We start from the raw sequence: 15,636 nt of genomic DNA, 5'->3' as shown, positions 1-15,636 counted from the left end.
GTGTGTGCATGTGTGTATATACATGCACATATGCAAGTGTGTGTGTGGTATGTGCATGTGTATGTATGTACATGTGTAGATGTGTGGTGTATGTGTATGTATATGTGTGTGTGGTGTGTGCATGTGTGTGTATACGTGTAGACTGTGGTGTGTGCATGTGTGTGTGTGGTGTGCACATGTGTGCACATGTACACACACATGTGTAGGTGTGTGTGGTGTGCATGTGTGTGGATGTACATGTGTAGATGTGTAACTGTGTGTATGTGTACATAAAGAGTCACCTCCTGCAGTCACAACTAATCCACCTGAAATCCTCTGTCTCTATTGCTGCCTTTTTCAGACCATTCTGGTTGGTGACAGTGGCGTTGGGAAGACATCTCTCCTGGTTCAGTTTGACCAGGGGAAGTTCATCCCTGGCTCCTTCTCAGCCACCGTGGGCATCGGATTCACAGTAAGTACTCATTGCCTCTCAGTGCTGAGCCTCTGTGCGTGTGCCAGGATGTCAGCCAGAACAGGTGAGGCCATTAGAAGAACCAGTAAGCAAACTGTCTCCAGAGACGCAGGCAAGTTGATGGGGACTGGAAGAGGTTGCACTTTGGCCTTGGGTGGTGTGGAGGCTCCGTCCCACTTTGAGTCTATACACAAAATAGGGGTATCTGGGTATAGATACTCAGGTCAACCCCATGGCAGCAAAGAATCAGCGAGGGCTAAGACAAATGACCTTACAGAAAGTGTGAACTCAGCATGGCCACATGGGTTGGGAGCCAGCAGGCAAGGACTCTTTAGCACTAGCTCTCTTCTGGGGCACAGTACCTGGGTGTGGGCATGTGGGTGGGATCCGATTAGAAAGTGAGTTCAGGCTCCTTCTCCCACAGTTCTCCACAGTCTAACAGTCCCACTCTGCCACATACCCCCACCTCCCTGATTTTCCATGCCTGCAGCTATTCCCTGATCCCCCTGAGTACTTGGAAAGGCCCTCCATACGGCTCTCCCCTTTCTTACCCTGCTCGGTCTCCAGAATCTAGTGTTGCAGAGACTGGGAGAGCAGGTCTTGGACTGAATGGCAGTTTGAAAACCTCTAGACCAACCAAAGCATGGGGCCTGTGAGGCCACGTTTGGGATTGGCACGCAATATCTACATTGGTGGGAAGAGAGGGAGGAAACCCAAAAATGGGCTTTTTCAAGAGGTCATAGAGAAGAAAGCAAGGGTCCAGCCTGGACTTAGATATAGGTAACTGCCCAGGAGGTGACTGGGAAGGGAGAGCTGGCCAGACTGTGAGTTGTCTGACCTAGAATCTGTCTTGAAACATCAGCACCCAAGTGCTCCCAAAACTAGACAAGTTGACCCCCGCCTTCTCTAGGAGGAAGGTGGAACCAGGTAGGACCGAGTCCCAGACTGCCAAGGCTATTTGGATAATGCCTAAAGCCTTGGGTCAGCCTGTCTGGAAGTGAGATGTATGTCTTTGTGCCAGGAATGGTCTCCTACAGCTGATGTCACTCTTCTGTCCCAGTCAGACCTACATCTTTTCACCTACCCTTGCTCCTGACTTGGAGAGCAGAAAGTAGGTGATCCAGGGTCTGGAAATTCTGATTCACACCCTGACAGCCCATGGTGTCTCTTCTCTGAACTCGGCTACTAGTTTGGCAAGAAAACTAAGGCAAATCTATGAGCAAGAAGAATGGATTTAGTCAGACAGAGAAAGTCAAGTAGCCCAGCCTTGAGAGGAGTGTCCTGCTAACCTTGGGACAGCCTTCTATAGCCTCAACTGTACTTAGCCCAGGCCAGCATCCAGACAGTTGGCAGCTTGAGTGAAGCTTGAGCCTGGGGACACTTGGGTCATGAGAGAGCAGGACCTTGAACCACAAACAAGCACAACCATGTTCTACAGCTGGGACCCAAATCCAGGGAAATACCCACCAGCAACAGTGAGCAGGGACCACGTAGAGGAAATGTGACAGGGACCAGACAACTGTGCAATTGTGACAATGCCTATTCACTGTTTACTGTCAGGGACCCTCCTCTATCCCCAAGTTCATCCCCCTTCCCAAAACAGCTGGATCTTGGCACAGCAGCTACTCTCCCACATCCTGCTGGGCAAGGATGCTGAAGGACATTGGGTGTTCTTCTAATACTGGTTCTAGAGATAGTGGCTATAAGATCCTTGCTTATTGACCTATTACTCAGTGAGATATTTTAATTTTTTATTATTATTCTTTATGTGTTTGGCTGTTTGGCCTGCACATGTGTCTGTGTACCACCTGTGTGCCTAGGGCCCATGGAAACCAGAAGAAGGCATTGATCCCCTGGAACTCTAGTTACAGACACTTGTGAGCTGCCATGTGGGTGGTGGGAATTGAACTCAGGTCCTCTGGAAGAGCAGCCAGTGCTCTTAACCACTGAGCCATCTCAAGCCACAACTGTGAATTTGTTGTTGTTGTTGTTGTTGTTGTTAGCACAAAGGGCAATTTGCAAGTTCCCTGGCTCTGGGCTTGGACATCAGACTTTTGATGATAATTGAGGCAGAAGAGGCCACCAAGCTCCTGCTGGCCATGCTCAGAAGTCTGGATGCAACCTGAGCATGAAGAGAGGAAAGGAGACACAGAATGAACTTGCCTTCACTGAGAAAATTCTAGGTCTATGGCCTCTCAGGCATGGAGCTGACACCTCTCAAGTTCTGGTTTTCCCCAACTTCTATCTCACAAGCCCTGTCACACTGGATGTAGAGTCCTATTGCTGGGTTTGATGAAGTGCTGACACCATTAGAATTCACAGAGATATTATCCAGACCTTCTATATTTGATGCAAATCACTAGACATCTTTTAAATGGTACCAGTCTCTCTGGAAGCCCTACCTTTTGTAGGCCCCTATTTTGTACAAGATTTTCTGACTCACAAAATGCAAGTTTTTCAAGACTTTTTGTTCAGCCTTTTGCTCTTGAGTCTCACTATAAACCTTGCTGAAAGCAGCTGACAGTAACTAGGCCACAGCCTGGATACTGTGCGGCCTCAAAACTTCCTCCATTGGGTTTATTAGTCTCCTACTTTTAAACACAGACCCCTACCAGCTCTGAGAGCCCAGGCAAAATGTTAAAAAGTCCTTTGCAAGATGTAATATGAACGGCTCCTAGCTCAATCCCTCAAAATCCTTGTTCCCATCTGAAACCTCATGAACCATCTTCATTGTCCACGTTCTTCATCATCACTTTGGTCATCCAAGCTCTCACCACAGTCTCCTACTGAGTCACTCTAGGGACTTTTGCTAGCCCACATCTCCAAACTTTTCCAAATTCCTCCTACAAACCAGTCCCAAAGGCAAAGACCCTCACAGTTGGGTTAGTCACAGCAACATCCACACTCCTGGTACCAATTCTATATGCTACATTTTCCATCACTTCAGTTTTAAAAAGCTGCCATAAGCAACCTGAAAAAAGGTTTACTTTGACTCACAATTTCAGAGCTCCTGTCGTGGTCCTTGGCTCTGTGGATTCTGGGCTCCTAACGGGACAGAACATCAGAGCTACTAAAGCGATCAAGCATAACTTTTACATATTAGCCTGTGGTCTACTTTCTCCAGCTAAGTCTCACCTCCTAAAAATTCTACCATCTCCCAAAATAATGCCTTGAGCTGGGGACTGAGCATTTTCTAAAAAGAAACTCATCCAAGAACATTTCATATTCAAACCACAAGACATTAACCTTTCCAACCAACCCCTGTCCCACTGCAAATCAGATCTTCCTTGTTACAACTGGTCTTGACTTTCCTAAGACTTTCCAGTTTTACTTACACCATGTTGCAAAATTAATCTCCAAAAGCCTTCCTCTGGCCACTTCCCATCATATCACTATGGCCTGTCAATGTCTAAACTCCCCATCTTCTGGTCAAAGTAGCACACAACTGAGGCCCGTGGCTCTTAACACTCATTGGGCATATGTAAAAACCTTCAGAGGCTGCTTTAGTAGGATCATCATAGGGACACAGAGTCTGCATTTGACATGACCCGAGAGCTATGCTGTGGATGATCTATACACCACAGTTTGCAAAACCTGAGCGTCAATTTTGTTGCTCCAACCTCTACCCTAGTCTCACCTCCACATCTGGACCCTGCAGTCAGTGGGCTATGTGCTTCATAGCCCTGGGGTTTTCTTCAGTCCATCTGCATGTCTGGGAAAAACCCCGGTGTTCCTCCAAATAGGCAGCAGAGGTGCCGGTGTCACTGGCCCACTCTGTATCAGGAAGACTGTGTGAGTATCCTGCAGCACAGTAGAGGGTTTCTGATTGGAGGGTAATGTGGTGTGCACACACATTTCACATCTGGGGGGCATGAGAGAGGTTGGGTAATTTACAGTGGTTTATATTCGAGAGTGATTCGGGCATCGGTTGAGGATGTGAGTTATGAGGTCAATTTGAGAGCAGGTGGGCATTGATGTGTTTTATGTGTTCATGTTGTAATGCAAATTATGTCTGTGGTTTCCATGTGCTGAGAGACATGCATCTGCTTGGGGTGAGGCGAGGTGTGTGTCTGGGAGGCGTATGCTTGTACTACAGCAGGAGATGGGTGGTATGATGTTTCACGACACGCGATGTAGCGTGTGTGTTTGTGGTATGAAGCTTGTATTTGAGGGATTGTGTGAGGTGTGCACTTGAGGCATGTCTGTGCTATAGCGTCAGTGTCGGAGTGTGTGACTGTGGTAAGACATGAGATGGAAGCATCTATGGGAGAGATATGGGCTGTTGGGGCATGTACACAGTATCAGAGCAGAGGTCAGAAAGTCTTGGTGCTGTGTTCTAGAACATTCTCTCTGTCCTGAAGGTTACATCTAATGATTTCCCGCCCTTTAGTGAGCCTCTCTTCTACACAGCTCCGCTCTGAAGGTCCTTAAGGCCCTCATGCTTCTGTCTGTCTCAAGACTGCCCTTGAACACACCACAGGATATTACAGCATCTCAGGGGACAAGCATGACTCATCCAGACTTCACTGCCTGCATGCTGCTGGCCCAGGGAACATAACCCAGAGATGCTAACAAGCACTGCCCAGAAATAGAACTGTACTGTCCCTGGTTCTCTGTAAGAATGTTTTTTATCCCTGTTGTCTCTGGAGGTGCCTGGTTTGCTCCATCCCAAACCCATCCTTCTAAAGCGAGTGTAACCTGTGACCAGTAGCTTAGCTCCAGCTGTAGTGGCAAGGTTAGCTAAACCGCTTTGGCTCCCAGAGGGTCAAGTGCACTCATGCCGCACCCGCCAGAGTCCTCTGGATTCGTGAAAGAAAGACACACACACACACACACACACACACACACACACACAAGCTTATTTTTGATATGTTTTGACTAGCTCAGAGGCTGGGCAGTTCTAATCTTCCGCCCAGCTAGCATACCTTTCCCTCCGGTACTCCTGACTCAACGCCTTTATGTTTTGACTTCGCTACGCTGTTACCTTCTGGGCACTCTCCCATAGGGCCGCTTTCCCTTTCCACCTACATTTTGGATGTTTTTTTTTTCTTCTGCAGCTCTAAATCTGACCCATCTCGCTCGAATCATCGCGATTCTCCTGTTTTCTTCCAGGTCCCGCCTCAGTCTACCTGCCCAGCCATTGGCTGTAAGGCAATCCTTTATTGCCAATCAAATCCAGCGGGGGGCGGAGACCCTCAGCTTCTGGGACCTCGGCTTTTGGGGAACCGAATTGAGTTGAGACAGCTTTAGAACCAATCCCTAACACCAGCTAAGCCCCAACCCCTGAAGCTTCTACCTCCTCCCAAAATAATATTGATCCAACAACACAAGCCGAAGACACAAACCAACGTGTCAGCAGTATCCCAGTAGGATTCTCCCTACCGCTCCCCAACTTCTGTTAGCTCAGGGCATCGACCATGCTCCTTGGAGTCATCAAATATTCCTGCCTCTGCCTTTGTCTTCACGAGGCTGTCTTCTTCCCATTTGCTTTAAACCTTTCCTCAGAACACAGTCACCTTGGGCATGGGGCCCCTATTCCAGTATGACTCAATTCTAACTTACATCTCTAATGTTCCTGTTGCCAAGGAAGGACATACACATTCTGGGTACCAGTGCCTGGGGCTTCAGAATATCTCTTGAGGGACAAGATGTACTCCCATAACATTCGTTTTCAGTGGAAGGTGAGCAAGGGGCAAGCCACTACCCCTCTCCAATTCCCACCACAACAAAGTCACCTCCATCCTGGCTCTGGGCTCTCCTCTCAGCTGCCGTGAGATAGTCCCTGCTGATACACACAGCCAGTTCCCAAGTCATCATCATCCAAAAGCTTGCCCTCACCTAAAAAGTTGAAGGGCCCTCCCTCTTCCTACACCCCACACCCGTCCCCCATCCTGTTCCCTTCTATACAACGTTGGGATACTGAAAGCTCTTGCCACAAGCCACTGAGCACTGGTATGTGCAACCCCACACTGGGTTCCTGGGCTGTACTGGAAATGGCTCACAATGACCCACGACTTCATGAATTCATATGGCACCCACTCGGTGGCTAGGCCTAGGCGTCGCCTGAATAATGCTGTCCCTACATTTCCCCTTTGGAAAGGTAGGCTTTGGAAAGCCCGCATTCCCATGGTGGGACACTAGGGGCTTAGGCCAACAATAAGGGAGAAACATGGAAAAGGGCTCAAAGTGTTAGCACACCACCCAGGAGCTCCCCAGATGGTCGATGCGCCCCAAGGTGAGTGTCGGTGAACAAAAGTAGACTCAGATGAGCTTAAGGCCCATCAGAACTGTTTGGATGCTAGCCTCAGAATGCAGCTTCCAGTCAAACAGTGCTCAGGGACGTCCCCAGCTTCTTGCCTGCAGGTAAGGACGGGACTGTCAACTGGCTGGAGCTCGGGCGCGCCCTGCTGGCCACTCTGCACAGCCGCAGAAGGAAACCAAGCACCACACCTTCCGCAGCTAGCTGGGTCTCCCGGGTCCGCTGCCTCGATGGCAATCTAACTTCGCCACTGCGACCTTAATGGACTGGTCCCGTAGCAGGACTCATTCAGTGCTGTAAGAGCACTAAACTAGGCTAATGTCTCTCAGGGGGACTGCCAGTCCCTCCGGCGTGCATTCTGCAAGTCTCAGGCGTCTGGCAGGCGTCGTCGAGGGGGATGGCGGAACGGAGGGAGGAGTCTATCAGGGTCCGAGCCGGTTGGTGGATGGGGAAGGAGGAGTGGGCGGAGCTTAGAGCAGGGCGGTTCCGCGCTCTCCCTCGCTTGCAGTGAGCCGGGCTCACCTCTGACTGTCCGGGGACATGACTGGCACACCAGGAGCTGCTACCGCTGGGGATGGCGAGGCCCCTGAGCGCTCCCCGCCCTCCAGTCCGAACTACGATCTCACCGGCAAGGTGGGTGGGCTCTGTGCTCAGTGCTGGGGACCCCCAGGCCGGCACTTAGGGACATCCCTCTTGATGTCCTTTGCCTTAGGACCCTGTCCTTCCCTGTCTGCACCCCTCTCTGGAAGTGTCAGCTGGGACTCTGGTCTGGGGCATAACCCCTGGGTTCATCCCAGTCTCTAGGGATCTAGACTGACCTCGGAGGGCATAGGGTAAGGCAGATCAGAAGGACTTAGACTTCCCACCCTGGGGACAAAAACCCAGTTCTCTTCTGCCACACTTTGGAGTCCTGGGAGATGGGGGACTCTCTGAAGACACAGACAGGGCGTCCCTGACTGCAGAGGCATCTCAAGGTTAATGCCCTTTTTGAGCTAAGCCTCAAAAAGTGATACCTGTCACACACTTGCAATGTTTTAGGTCCCCCCCCAACTCAGCAGTAAATCCCACCCTTCCCTCCCCACTGCCTCCAAACATAGTCTCCTGGCTCCTTCCTAACACCCCAGGCTGTGTGTAGTCAGCCTTCGAGTCCACTTGGGAATTTTCAGAAGCTGAGAAAGAACATGGCAATTAGTGACTGTGGCCCACCCTCCCCCCGCCCCTCTGACGGCCTTAAAGGCAACTCTCTGGGGTGCATAGGTTCTGCAGGAATGTCTTGCACAAAAGGACGCAGGAGAATCATGGACACCCGTCGGTCACCACCTCCCTCATCTGTGTCCTTGGCTTAAGCAAGTACATGGTGGAACTCTAAAAAGAGACGCTGAGCCAGCCCGCAGCTTACACTCTTTCTAGAGGGTTCAGGGGAGATGAGTGAGACCCATGCCAGGTAGAGTGGATGCCTGGTCTTGAGGGATGCCTGCCTCTTTCAGCGCCTTGGTTCCTCCCCAACACCAGATCTCACTCTCACTAGGAGCCTAACATCTCCACCCCCAGGGTTTCAGGGGAAGCCAGTCAGCCAGCCTACCCACCCAGAGACGTTGAGATAGGCGTCCTGTGTGGGCTTGTGGCAGGAAATGGGGCTCTAAGTCCTTAGGGGAGGGGAGCTGCTGATGGCCAGCCCCCGGGCTGATGGGGATCTCCTGACCTCCCTGCCCTGCGGGACAACTGAGCTGTTTACCTAGGAGGTGGCAAAGCTGAGCAGCTGTTTGTGTTTGGTGGACTCCATGGGCTGGGTGACCGGCTGCATCATTTGCTCAAGGCAGCTGTGATCTGTAAAGTACACAAATACCAGTATTCACCTGTCTCCCTCCCTCCTTCCCTCTCTCCCTCCCCTTCTCCCTTGTGGGGCTGGGGCCCTGGAGCCATCAGAGTACCTGTCAGCAGCGCCTGCAAAATAGCTGACCCCCAGCTTGCCAGGCTTGGCCCTGTTCTGAGACTTGTAGCTGTGGGAGAAGAGCATGATGGGAAAAGCTCCTTGGAGCACCTTAGGTCTGGGGTCTCAGGCAAGCGATACCCACCCCAGGGCACTCTTCTCTGAGTCCTAAATGGTTAGCATCAATCTTGTTGACCCTAGACACTGGCAAGCTCTAGAAAGGCCTCAAAGGAATGAGCCCCACCCTACCCCCACTTTTCTCCTATTATGGTGAGCAAGCAGCAGACATATTATGAAAATTTCCCCCAAAGCACCCAGCAGCGTTTTTATAATATAGGGACTCAGCCTTGCATCCCTTCCTCAGGCCCACTCCGATTTCTGCATCAAAATCAACTGATCAATCCCAGGACCCCACATCTAAGGAAGAAAAGCTTTTTAGCTATTTGGTTCCACTATCGAGTTCAGAGAGCCCTCAAGCAATTCCAACCTTATTAACAGTCTAACCAGGCAGTTGGGAACATTCCAGCGTTGAGTCTACACCTCTGTTCTCCAAGATGACTGGGCAAAGAGCTCCCTCCACCATACCTGCATGTTCTCCACAGTGACCCAAAGATGCCATTTTGCAGCCATTTGTCCCTCTTGGGAGGTTTCTGCTAAAAACTTCAGACTAACTGGCTCCACATCTCAGAATAAATTCCAGCCTTCCCTAATTCTTGCAAACCTATTATGAACACAAGTCCTCATTAGACACATCCACATAAATGTCTGACCCAAAAGGAAATGCAAACAATAGTAATTTAAAGAGAATGTCCCGCCCGTCAAGTCTTCCCTCCCCCCCCTTTCTCTCTCTCTTTTTAAAGATGTAGAGGGGGTTCTCACTATTTAGCCTTGGCTAGCCTTGAACTCACAGAGATCGGCCTGCCTGCCTCTGCCTGTCAAATGCTGGGATGAAGGACCTGCACCACCATGCTCCCACCCGCCCATCAAGTCTTGGTAGGCTACTGGAGGAGAGGTTCTTTTCTCTGTGTGGGAGACTCACCCACCTGTGTACACTTGAGCATACACTCAGAGCAGCAATAATCTCTGCACTGTCCAGCAATGGGCAAATATATATCCAAGGTACAGACCAACAAAATGTGAAGTTCTCTGGGGATCTCCAAGCACTTTGGAGGTCTCAGCTTGGCTTCAAAGACATTGACTAGTACAAGAAGGTCAGACAGAGAACCTAGGCGGCTAAGGCAAGGAGACTGTGGGGAGAGAGGCACCGGGATGACAGGGACATGCTCACTGGAGGCAAGTGTCCCTCTGCCCTGCTGGCATCCTTCTCCACCCTCTTTCTTTCTCTGACCCTCTCCAGGGCTTCTGAAATCCCAGAAGACCCCTTCTCCTCCCCAGCTGCCATTAACTGCCTCTGCCCCCATCTCCTAGGTGATGCTTCTTGGAGACTCGGGCGTCGGCAAAACCTGTTTCCTGATCCAATTCAAAGACGGGGCCTTCCTGTCCGGAACCTTCATAGCCACTGTCGGCATAGACTTCAGGGTGAGGTGACTGCAGGCTCCTCCTGCAGTGAGCTGGGCTACAGCTCAGGCTCAAGAAGGGTGCCCTCTCTTTGTATGCTTTGAATCCTGAAGGCGCTTGGGGCTTATCGTCTGTAAGGCCCTAGAGGTACTCCCACAGGATCACAGAGATGGCTAGGTCAAAGGAGTCTGGGTAGAGTTGGCATCTTTCCTACCTTCTTCTCTGCTCTTGGATAGTGTCCCCAAAACAAGGTAGTTTCATGGTCTAAGTCCTGAGGGCCCCTTGCTAGTGGTCATCTGAACTAGGCTCTTCTGTCAAGGTCAGTTTTCAAGAAGCAATTGCCAAGTAGTTGAAGGGCTGGATTCAGAGGCAGTGGATCTCAGGGCTATGTCCCACCCCACTCCCCACTCCCCACTCCCAGGTATCTAAGATCTCTATCTTTGTCAGTATGCAAGCTGGATCACTGGGTACTGCATATCAAAGGATCCCCGAGAGAAAGGGCCTAGCCCTAGCAGGTGGACCTGCAGAAGAAGCTTCATACATCTCCCAGTGGATGGAGTTGCTGAGGCTTTATTGAGAGAATTATGGGTAGTTGGAGGAAAGATGATCCGCTAGGTCCAGCCTCTGAAGGCCTCAGGATGCTGTGAATGGGTGCCTCATCACTGAAGTTGAACTCTGGGAGACAGATTGATGTGGGGAAGGGGCAGAGCCTCCCACACCCTTCCTGTGCTGCCTGCTGAGTCCAACAGAGGACCAGGCAGGTTTGAAGGGTCTTCTTGCCTGGCTATGGTTATGAGAACAAAAAACGTTGGAATTTTGGAGCAGGTCCCCACTGCTCTATTGACTGAAGAAGTCTCAGGCTCACCACACTGCCTTGTAGGCCTGGAGAGAGACCAGGACAGGAAATTGGCAGAACTCGGGGGGCCAGCCTCCCCTTCCCTCCCATCCCGATCCTCTGCCCTTTTCTCTTTCAGAATAAAGTGGTGACAGTGGATGGTGCCAGGGTGAAGCTTCAGGTATGAGCAGAAGCTGGGGCGGGGGGAGGAACTTGCTCTTGCTTCTCAACCTGAACCACAGGCCTGCAGCCCTGGCCTCAGCCTGGGGTAACTTCCTGTGGGGCCCATGAGAGGAAACTGTTTTTCTTTGTTTGATATCTACAGAAAAAGCAGTTCCCAGGCAGCCTTTCTCCTATCAAAGGCAACTCAAAGTGCCCTCAGTGAGACTTAACCTCCCTTGCCTCCCCCCTCCAGTTTTCTGGGGAGCCCCAACCCCTAGGCTGGAGAAGAAACAGCAGTAAACAGGTTTAGGACCCCAGAAAAGCCATTAAAGAGGTCATCAGAGCCAGTGAGAACTGTGAGAAACCCAGAGACGGAAACGGCTTCCCCCGTCTCCCCCCCCCCAGCTCACAGACAGCTCTCACACCACAGCATGAGCCCTCCTGTCAGCAGCTAGCCCTGCCTCCTTCCCACCTCTCTCTCTCTTCCTAGATCTGGGACACTGCAGGACAGGAGCGCTTCCGCAGTGTGACCCATGCTTATTACCGAGACGCTCAGGGTAGGTCCTCTTGTCCTCTGTCCCTTCCCTATTCCTCAGCATCTCAGCAGATGCCCTGAATTCCTCTGTATCTGTCTCCTTTCAGCTTTGCTCCTGTTGTATGACATCACCAACCAGTCTTCTTTTGACAACATCAGGGTAGGTCCTCCCCTCCCCAAGGTCCTTCCCCCATCCCAACAACCCTGCCTGTCACGAGCAGCCAGAACGGGCTTCTGCAGACCAGATTGCTTCAGTTCTGTAAAAACTGGTAGACCATAGAACTTGTCACCTTTCAAAGACACTCAGTAGTGACTGTTTCATTGCCATGTAGGCATGGAAGCCAAGCAGGCTGATGTGCCCTGTATGTGCCCTGACTGTGATTCACGAGTGTGTTGTATATCGGTGTTCAGAAAAGTCCCAACTCCACCCTGGACACCTGTCCACAGGAGGAAAGCCCAAGCATCCACATGCATCCAGGCCAGGTTGCAACTCAAGAAGAGTGAGTGGCTGTGTCCTTACAGCCAAACCATTAGAGAATCATAACCAATAAATACAAACAGGACTCTGTGCACAGCATTGTTATGGTTTTGTGCACTTCTAGACCTTGAGGACTGACAAGCAAACTGAGGGGATAAGATGGATAGGTATAAAAGGATAGAAACTGGATAGCCCAGCCATCTCCAATCAGACATCACTAATCGATCACAGTATTTATTGGTCAGAAAGGCAATATAGAATAATGGATCCCAGAGTCTTGTATTGTCAGGACAAGTATTTACTGTATTACATCCCCAGTCAACCTTAGTCATCTCCACCTCCAATTCCTGTTTTTTGTTGTTGGGTTGTTTTGGTTTTGAGGCAGGGTCTAGATATGTTGCTCAGGCTGACCTCCAATTCGATCTACCTGCCTCTGTGCAGGGAGTATAAAACCCTGTGTCCCCACACACAGCTGATCACATTGCTTTTGATTACTGAGCCCTTTTGTGGTTTTAGAATCCCAACAGAGCACTCTAGGAGAAGAATACCCTGGTCCTTGGCTTCAGCCTGGCTCAGCTTCCCCTCTCCCACAGGCCTGGCTCACAGAGATTCATGAGTATGCCCAGAGGGATGTGGTGATTATGCTGCTAGGCAACAAGGTAAGTGGTTCTGTGGTACAGTCAGTGCACTCTGACCTTTCTCTCCCACTGCCTCAGCACCAGCCCCACCCAGCTCCATAGCCACCTAAATCCTTCCAGCAGAGGACTCTGAGGTCTCCAGTGTGGGAGTCAGACACGTCTTGTGGCTTCTGCCTGTCCCGCCCCAAAGCTTTAGTAGTTGCCCCTTCCACCGACAGCCTCAACTGCTGCCAGAGATGCCAGGTGACTCAGCTGCCAGCCATCCTTAGATCATTATGGACAGGGTCAGGATCAGGGGTTAAGTACAAAAGGTTTAATTCAGCTGCTGTCACCTGATGAGGCTGGGTCACCACACCCTTTGCTAGAGTTACACACCTCCCCAAGTGCTCAGGGCTGGCATTGGGCACACAGCCTGAGCAACTCAGAAACCCTGGCCCCAGGCCAATCACACCTGCCTGCAGTCCCTCAGGCTACCAGAAGAGGGCAGGTAGTGCTTGCTCCTGGGGCAAAAGATGGGCTTCCTGGGGTGGAGGCTTCCTTCCCAGAAGTTGATCCATCCACATGGGCTTGACAGGCAGATGTAAGCAGCGAAAGGGTGATCCGTTCTGAGGATGGAGAGACACTGGCCAGGGTAAGTGACTGGCAATGGGGTGGGGTGACTGGTGAGAGAGGCCAGAAGCAGGCCCTGAGGATACTCTCTCCCGGGCAGGAGTATGGTGTTCCCTTCATGGAGACCAGTGCCAAGACTGGCATGAATGTGGAGTTGGCCTTTCTGGCAATTGCCAAGTAAGAGCTGAGCAGGGAAGGGGAGCCTGAGGAAGGATGGAGGGCAATCTGGAAAGTCAGTAGTGGGGGAGGGCAATGTCTGGCTCTACACTCCCAACCCCATGATTCTTCCTATTCCAGGGAGCTGAAATACCGTGCAGGGAGGCACCCTGATGAGCCCAGCTTCCAGATCCGAGACTATGTGGAGTCCCAGAAGAAGCGCTCCAGCTGCTGCTCCTTTGTGTGACTCCCAAGGAGCTAAGAGGAGGCCCAGAGACCCTTGGGGATGCAGTTATTCCAACTGCCACACCAACTAGAAGCTGGGGGCTCAGTGGGCAGCCTCTGCCAGGGAGGTAGCCGTTACCCTAGTTTCTTTATCTTCTCTGCATCATGGGAAGGATTAAATACTCACACTTTATCTTAATATACAAAAACTAATAACACAAAAGGTACTAGTATACCCCCAAAACCGAAATAGGTAGGAACTTGGTGGTCCTTTGCTTTCTGGGACTAAGTTCTAAAAGGCTGGGCCTCCCTCCTAGCAAGAGTGTTACTGCACCAACATGGCACCAGGGGGCGCCAAAGCACTGCTAGGGCGTGGGAGCTGGTTGTGACCCCACCCCCACCCCATCACCAATCCTCACTAAGGAGGTGAAGGAGACCCCAGACTTTTTCCAGCTCCCAGAAAGACAGCCTTTCCCAATAAGAAGGGTTTTAATCCTGGGAGCTAGTCCAAAGCCTCAGGAAAGATAGACATGGAGATTGTCATAACAAGAATAGCAGTTACTAGGGTGACACTGCTTGGCTACCTCTGGTTTTCCCAACCCTCCTCCTGGAAGCGTGCACACGCTTTTTCTCCAGCACACACGCACAGTGGGGCACCTGAAAACATCCCTTCCTGTTCTCTGGACCCCACATCCCAGGGGATGCCCTGGTCTCCCATGGAACCTCTCTCATCAGCTTTCCACCTGGGTTCCTAGACACCAGAGGTTAGAGTCTGGAAAAAAATTCCCCTCCCTCCCAATCCTGAGACAAGGTGTACAGCACCACAGCTATTTAAGGCAGAGGTCAGAGCCAGATAAAGAACTCGTTGGCTCCTAGAACGGGTGGGAGGCAGAACGGAACAAACCCATCGTCCACTTTTTCCCATTAAGCCCCAGCTCACCTCTTGAACTTCAGACCAACACTAGGGCAAAATGGTTTTATCTCTTCCTCTTCCACTAGATCAGGTTGAGAGGATTAGAAGTTGTCCTTTTGGGGGTGAGTTGATGTAATGTGTACGGAACAAGGTAGTGTGGGCAAGTCTGGGGTACGGAGAGGGACAACAAAGAAGCCCTGGAGGCCCAAGACCATGTGTACCAAAGCTCTGACCTCACCCTTAGAACACTTGGAGGTGTGCAGATCCGTGACCTACAGAAAGCTTTACTACATCTCTGGAAGTTGGGCAGAGATGGAAGTTCCAAGAATGTATGCATTGCACGTTTCTGAGGTTACTGTAATTTGCTTTCAAGGCAGAAATCTTGCTCCCAGAGCAAAGTCAGCACTCTAAACTTGGATTGATAAGGAACTTCTCTGTGACCATCTCACAGGGAGATCAGGGAGGAGCCTGGGCTCCCAGTTCTCTTCTGGGGCTCTGAGCAGATTGCCTGAGCTCTAGTCACATAGCTCTGGGCCTCTGGCATTTGTGCTTTTCAGAATTAAATTGCAATATTTTGGAAAATATACTCTTGATTGTTTTTTTCTCCGCCGCCCCCCCCCCCCCGTTTATTCCTAGAGGAAGGATCGTGTTAGAGAGTTTGTTACGTGGAACGTGGAGGAAAATGTCCGAATCATTCCATCCTCACCCATTGGCGTCCTCATAGGTTCGACCCACCCTTAACTGACTACCCTCCCCCCAGCCTCTGTGGCTACATCTGCCCTGGCAAGAGGGAGCTGGAATGCTTATCTCACAATCCAAGTCGTTTTTCTTTCTTTTGAACAAAGTCAGTCTTCCATTCCCTCTGAAGTGGATCCTGAGATTGACTATCTAGCTGTCTCCCCCTCCCTCTCTCCTTCGCTAAAGGCT

The 15,636-nt window shown here is 50.9% G+C and overlaps 1 protein-coding gene across 2 annotated transcripts in view; it reads left to right on the top strand.

The window, feature by feature from the left end:
• Positions 1 to 15,293, top strand: part of Rab37 (RAB37, member RAS oncogene family) — a 64,217-nt gene extending 48,924 nt beyond the window's left edge. Inside the window, exons 1-9 of one of the 2 annotated variants that reach the window (XM_028752760.1) lie at positions 7,231 to 7,343; positions 10,069 to 10,179; positions 11,133 to 11,174; positions 11,646 to 11,712; positions 11,798 to 11,850; positions 12,762 to 12,827; positions 13,381 to 13,437; positions 13,516 to 13,592; positions 13,713 to 15,293. In XM_028752760.1, the coding sequence (XP_028608593.1) occupies positions 7,251 to 7,343; positions 10,069 to 10,179; positions 11,133 to 11,174; positions 11,646 to 11,712; positions 11,798 to 11,850; positions 12,762 to 12,827; positions 13,381 to 13,437; positions 13,516 to 13,592; positions 13,713 to 13,818 (672 nt within the window). In that variant the 5' untranslated portion in view covers positions 7,231 to 7,250 and the 3' untranslated portion in view covers positions 13,819 to 15,293. Of the gene's footprint in view, positions 1 to 340; positions 452 to 7,230; positions 7,344 to 10,068; positions 10,180 to 11,132; positions 11,175 to 11,645; positions 11,713 to 11,797; positions 11,851 to 12,761; positions 12,828 to 13,380; positions 13,438 to 13,515; positions 13,593 to 13,712 lie in introns of those variants that run through there. The other variant, XM_028752761.1, reaches the window with a different exon arrangement.
• The last annotated feature ends 343 nt before the right edge of the window (positions 15,294 to 15,636 follow it).

Source organism: Grammomys surdaster, unplaced genomic scaffold (assembly GCF_004785775.1).
Source record: "Grammomys surdaster isolate TR1022 unplaced genomic scaffold, NIH_TR_1.0 125940, whole genome shotgun sequence".
Classification (NCBI taxonomy): Eukaryota; Metazoa; Chordata; class Mammalia; order Rodentia; family Muridae; genus Grammomys; species Grammomys surdaster.
The sequence above is the reverse complement of the archived record's forward strand: the minus strand, read 5'-3'. Positions and strand labels throughout refer to the sequence as shown.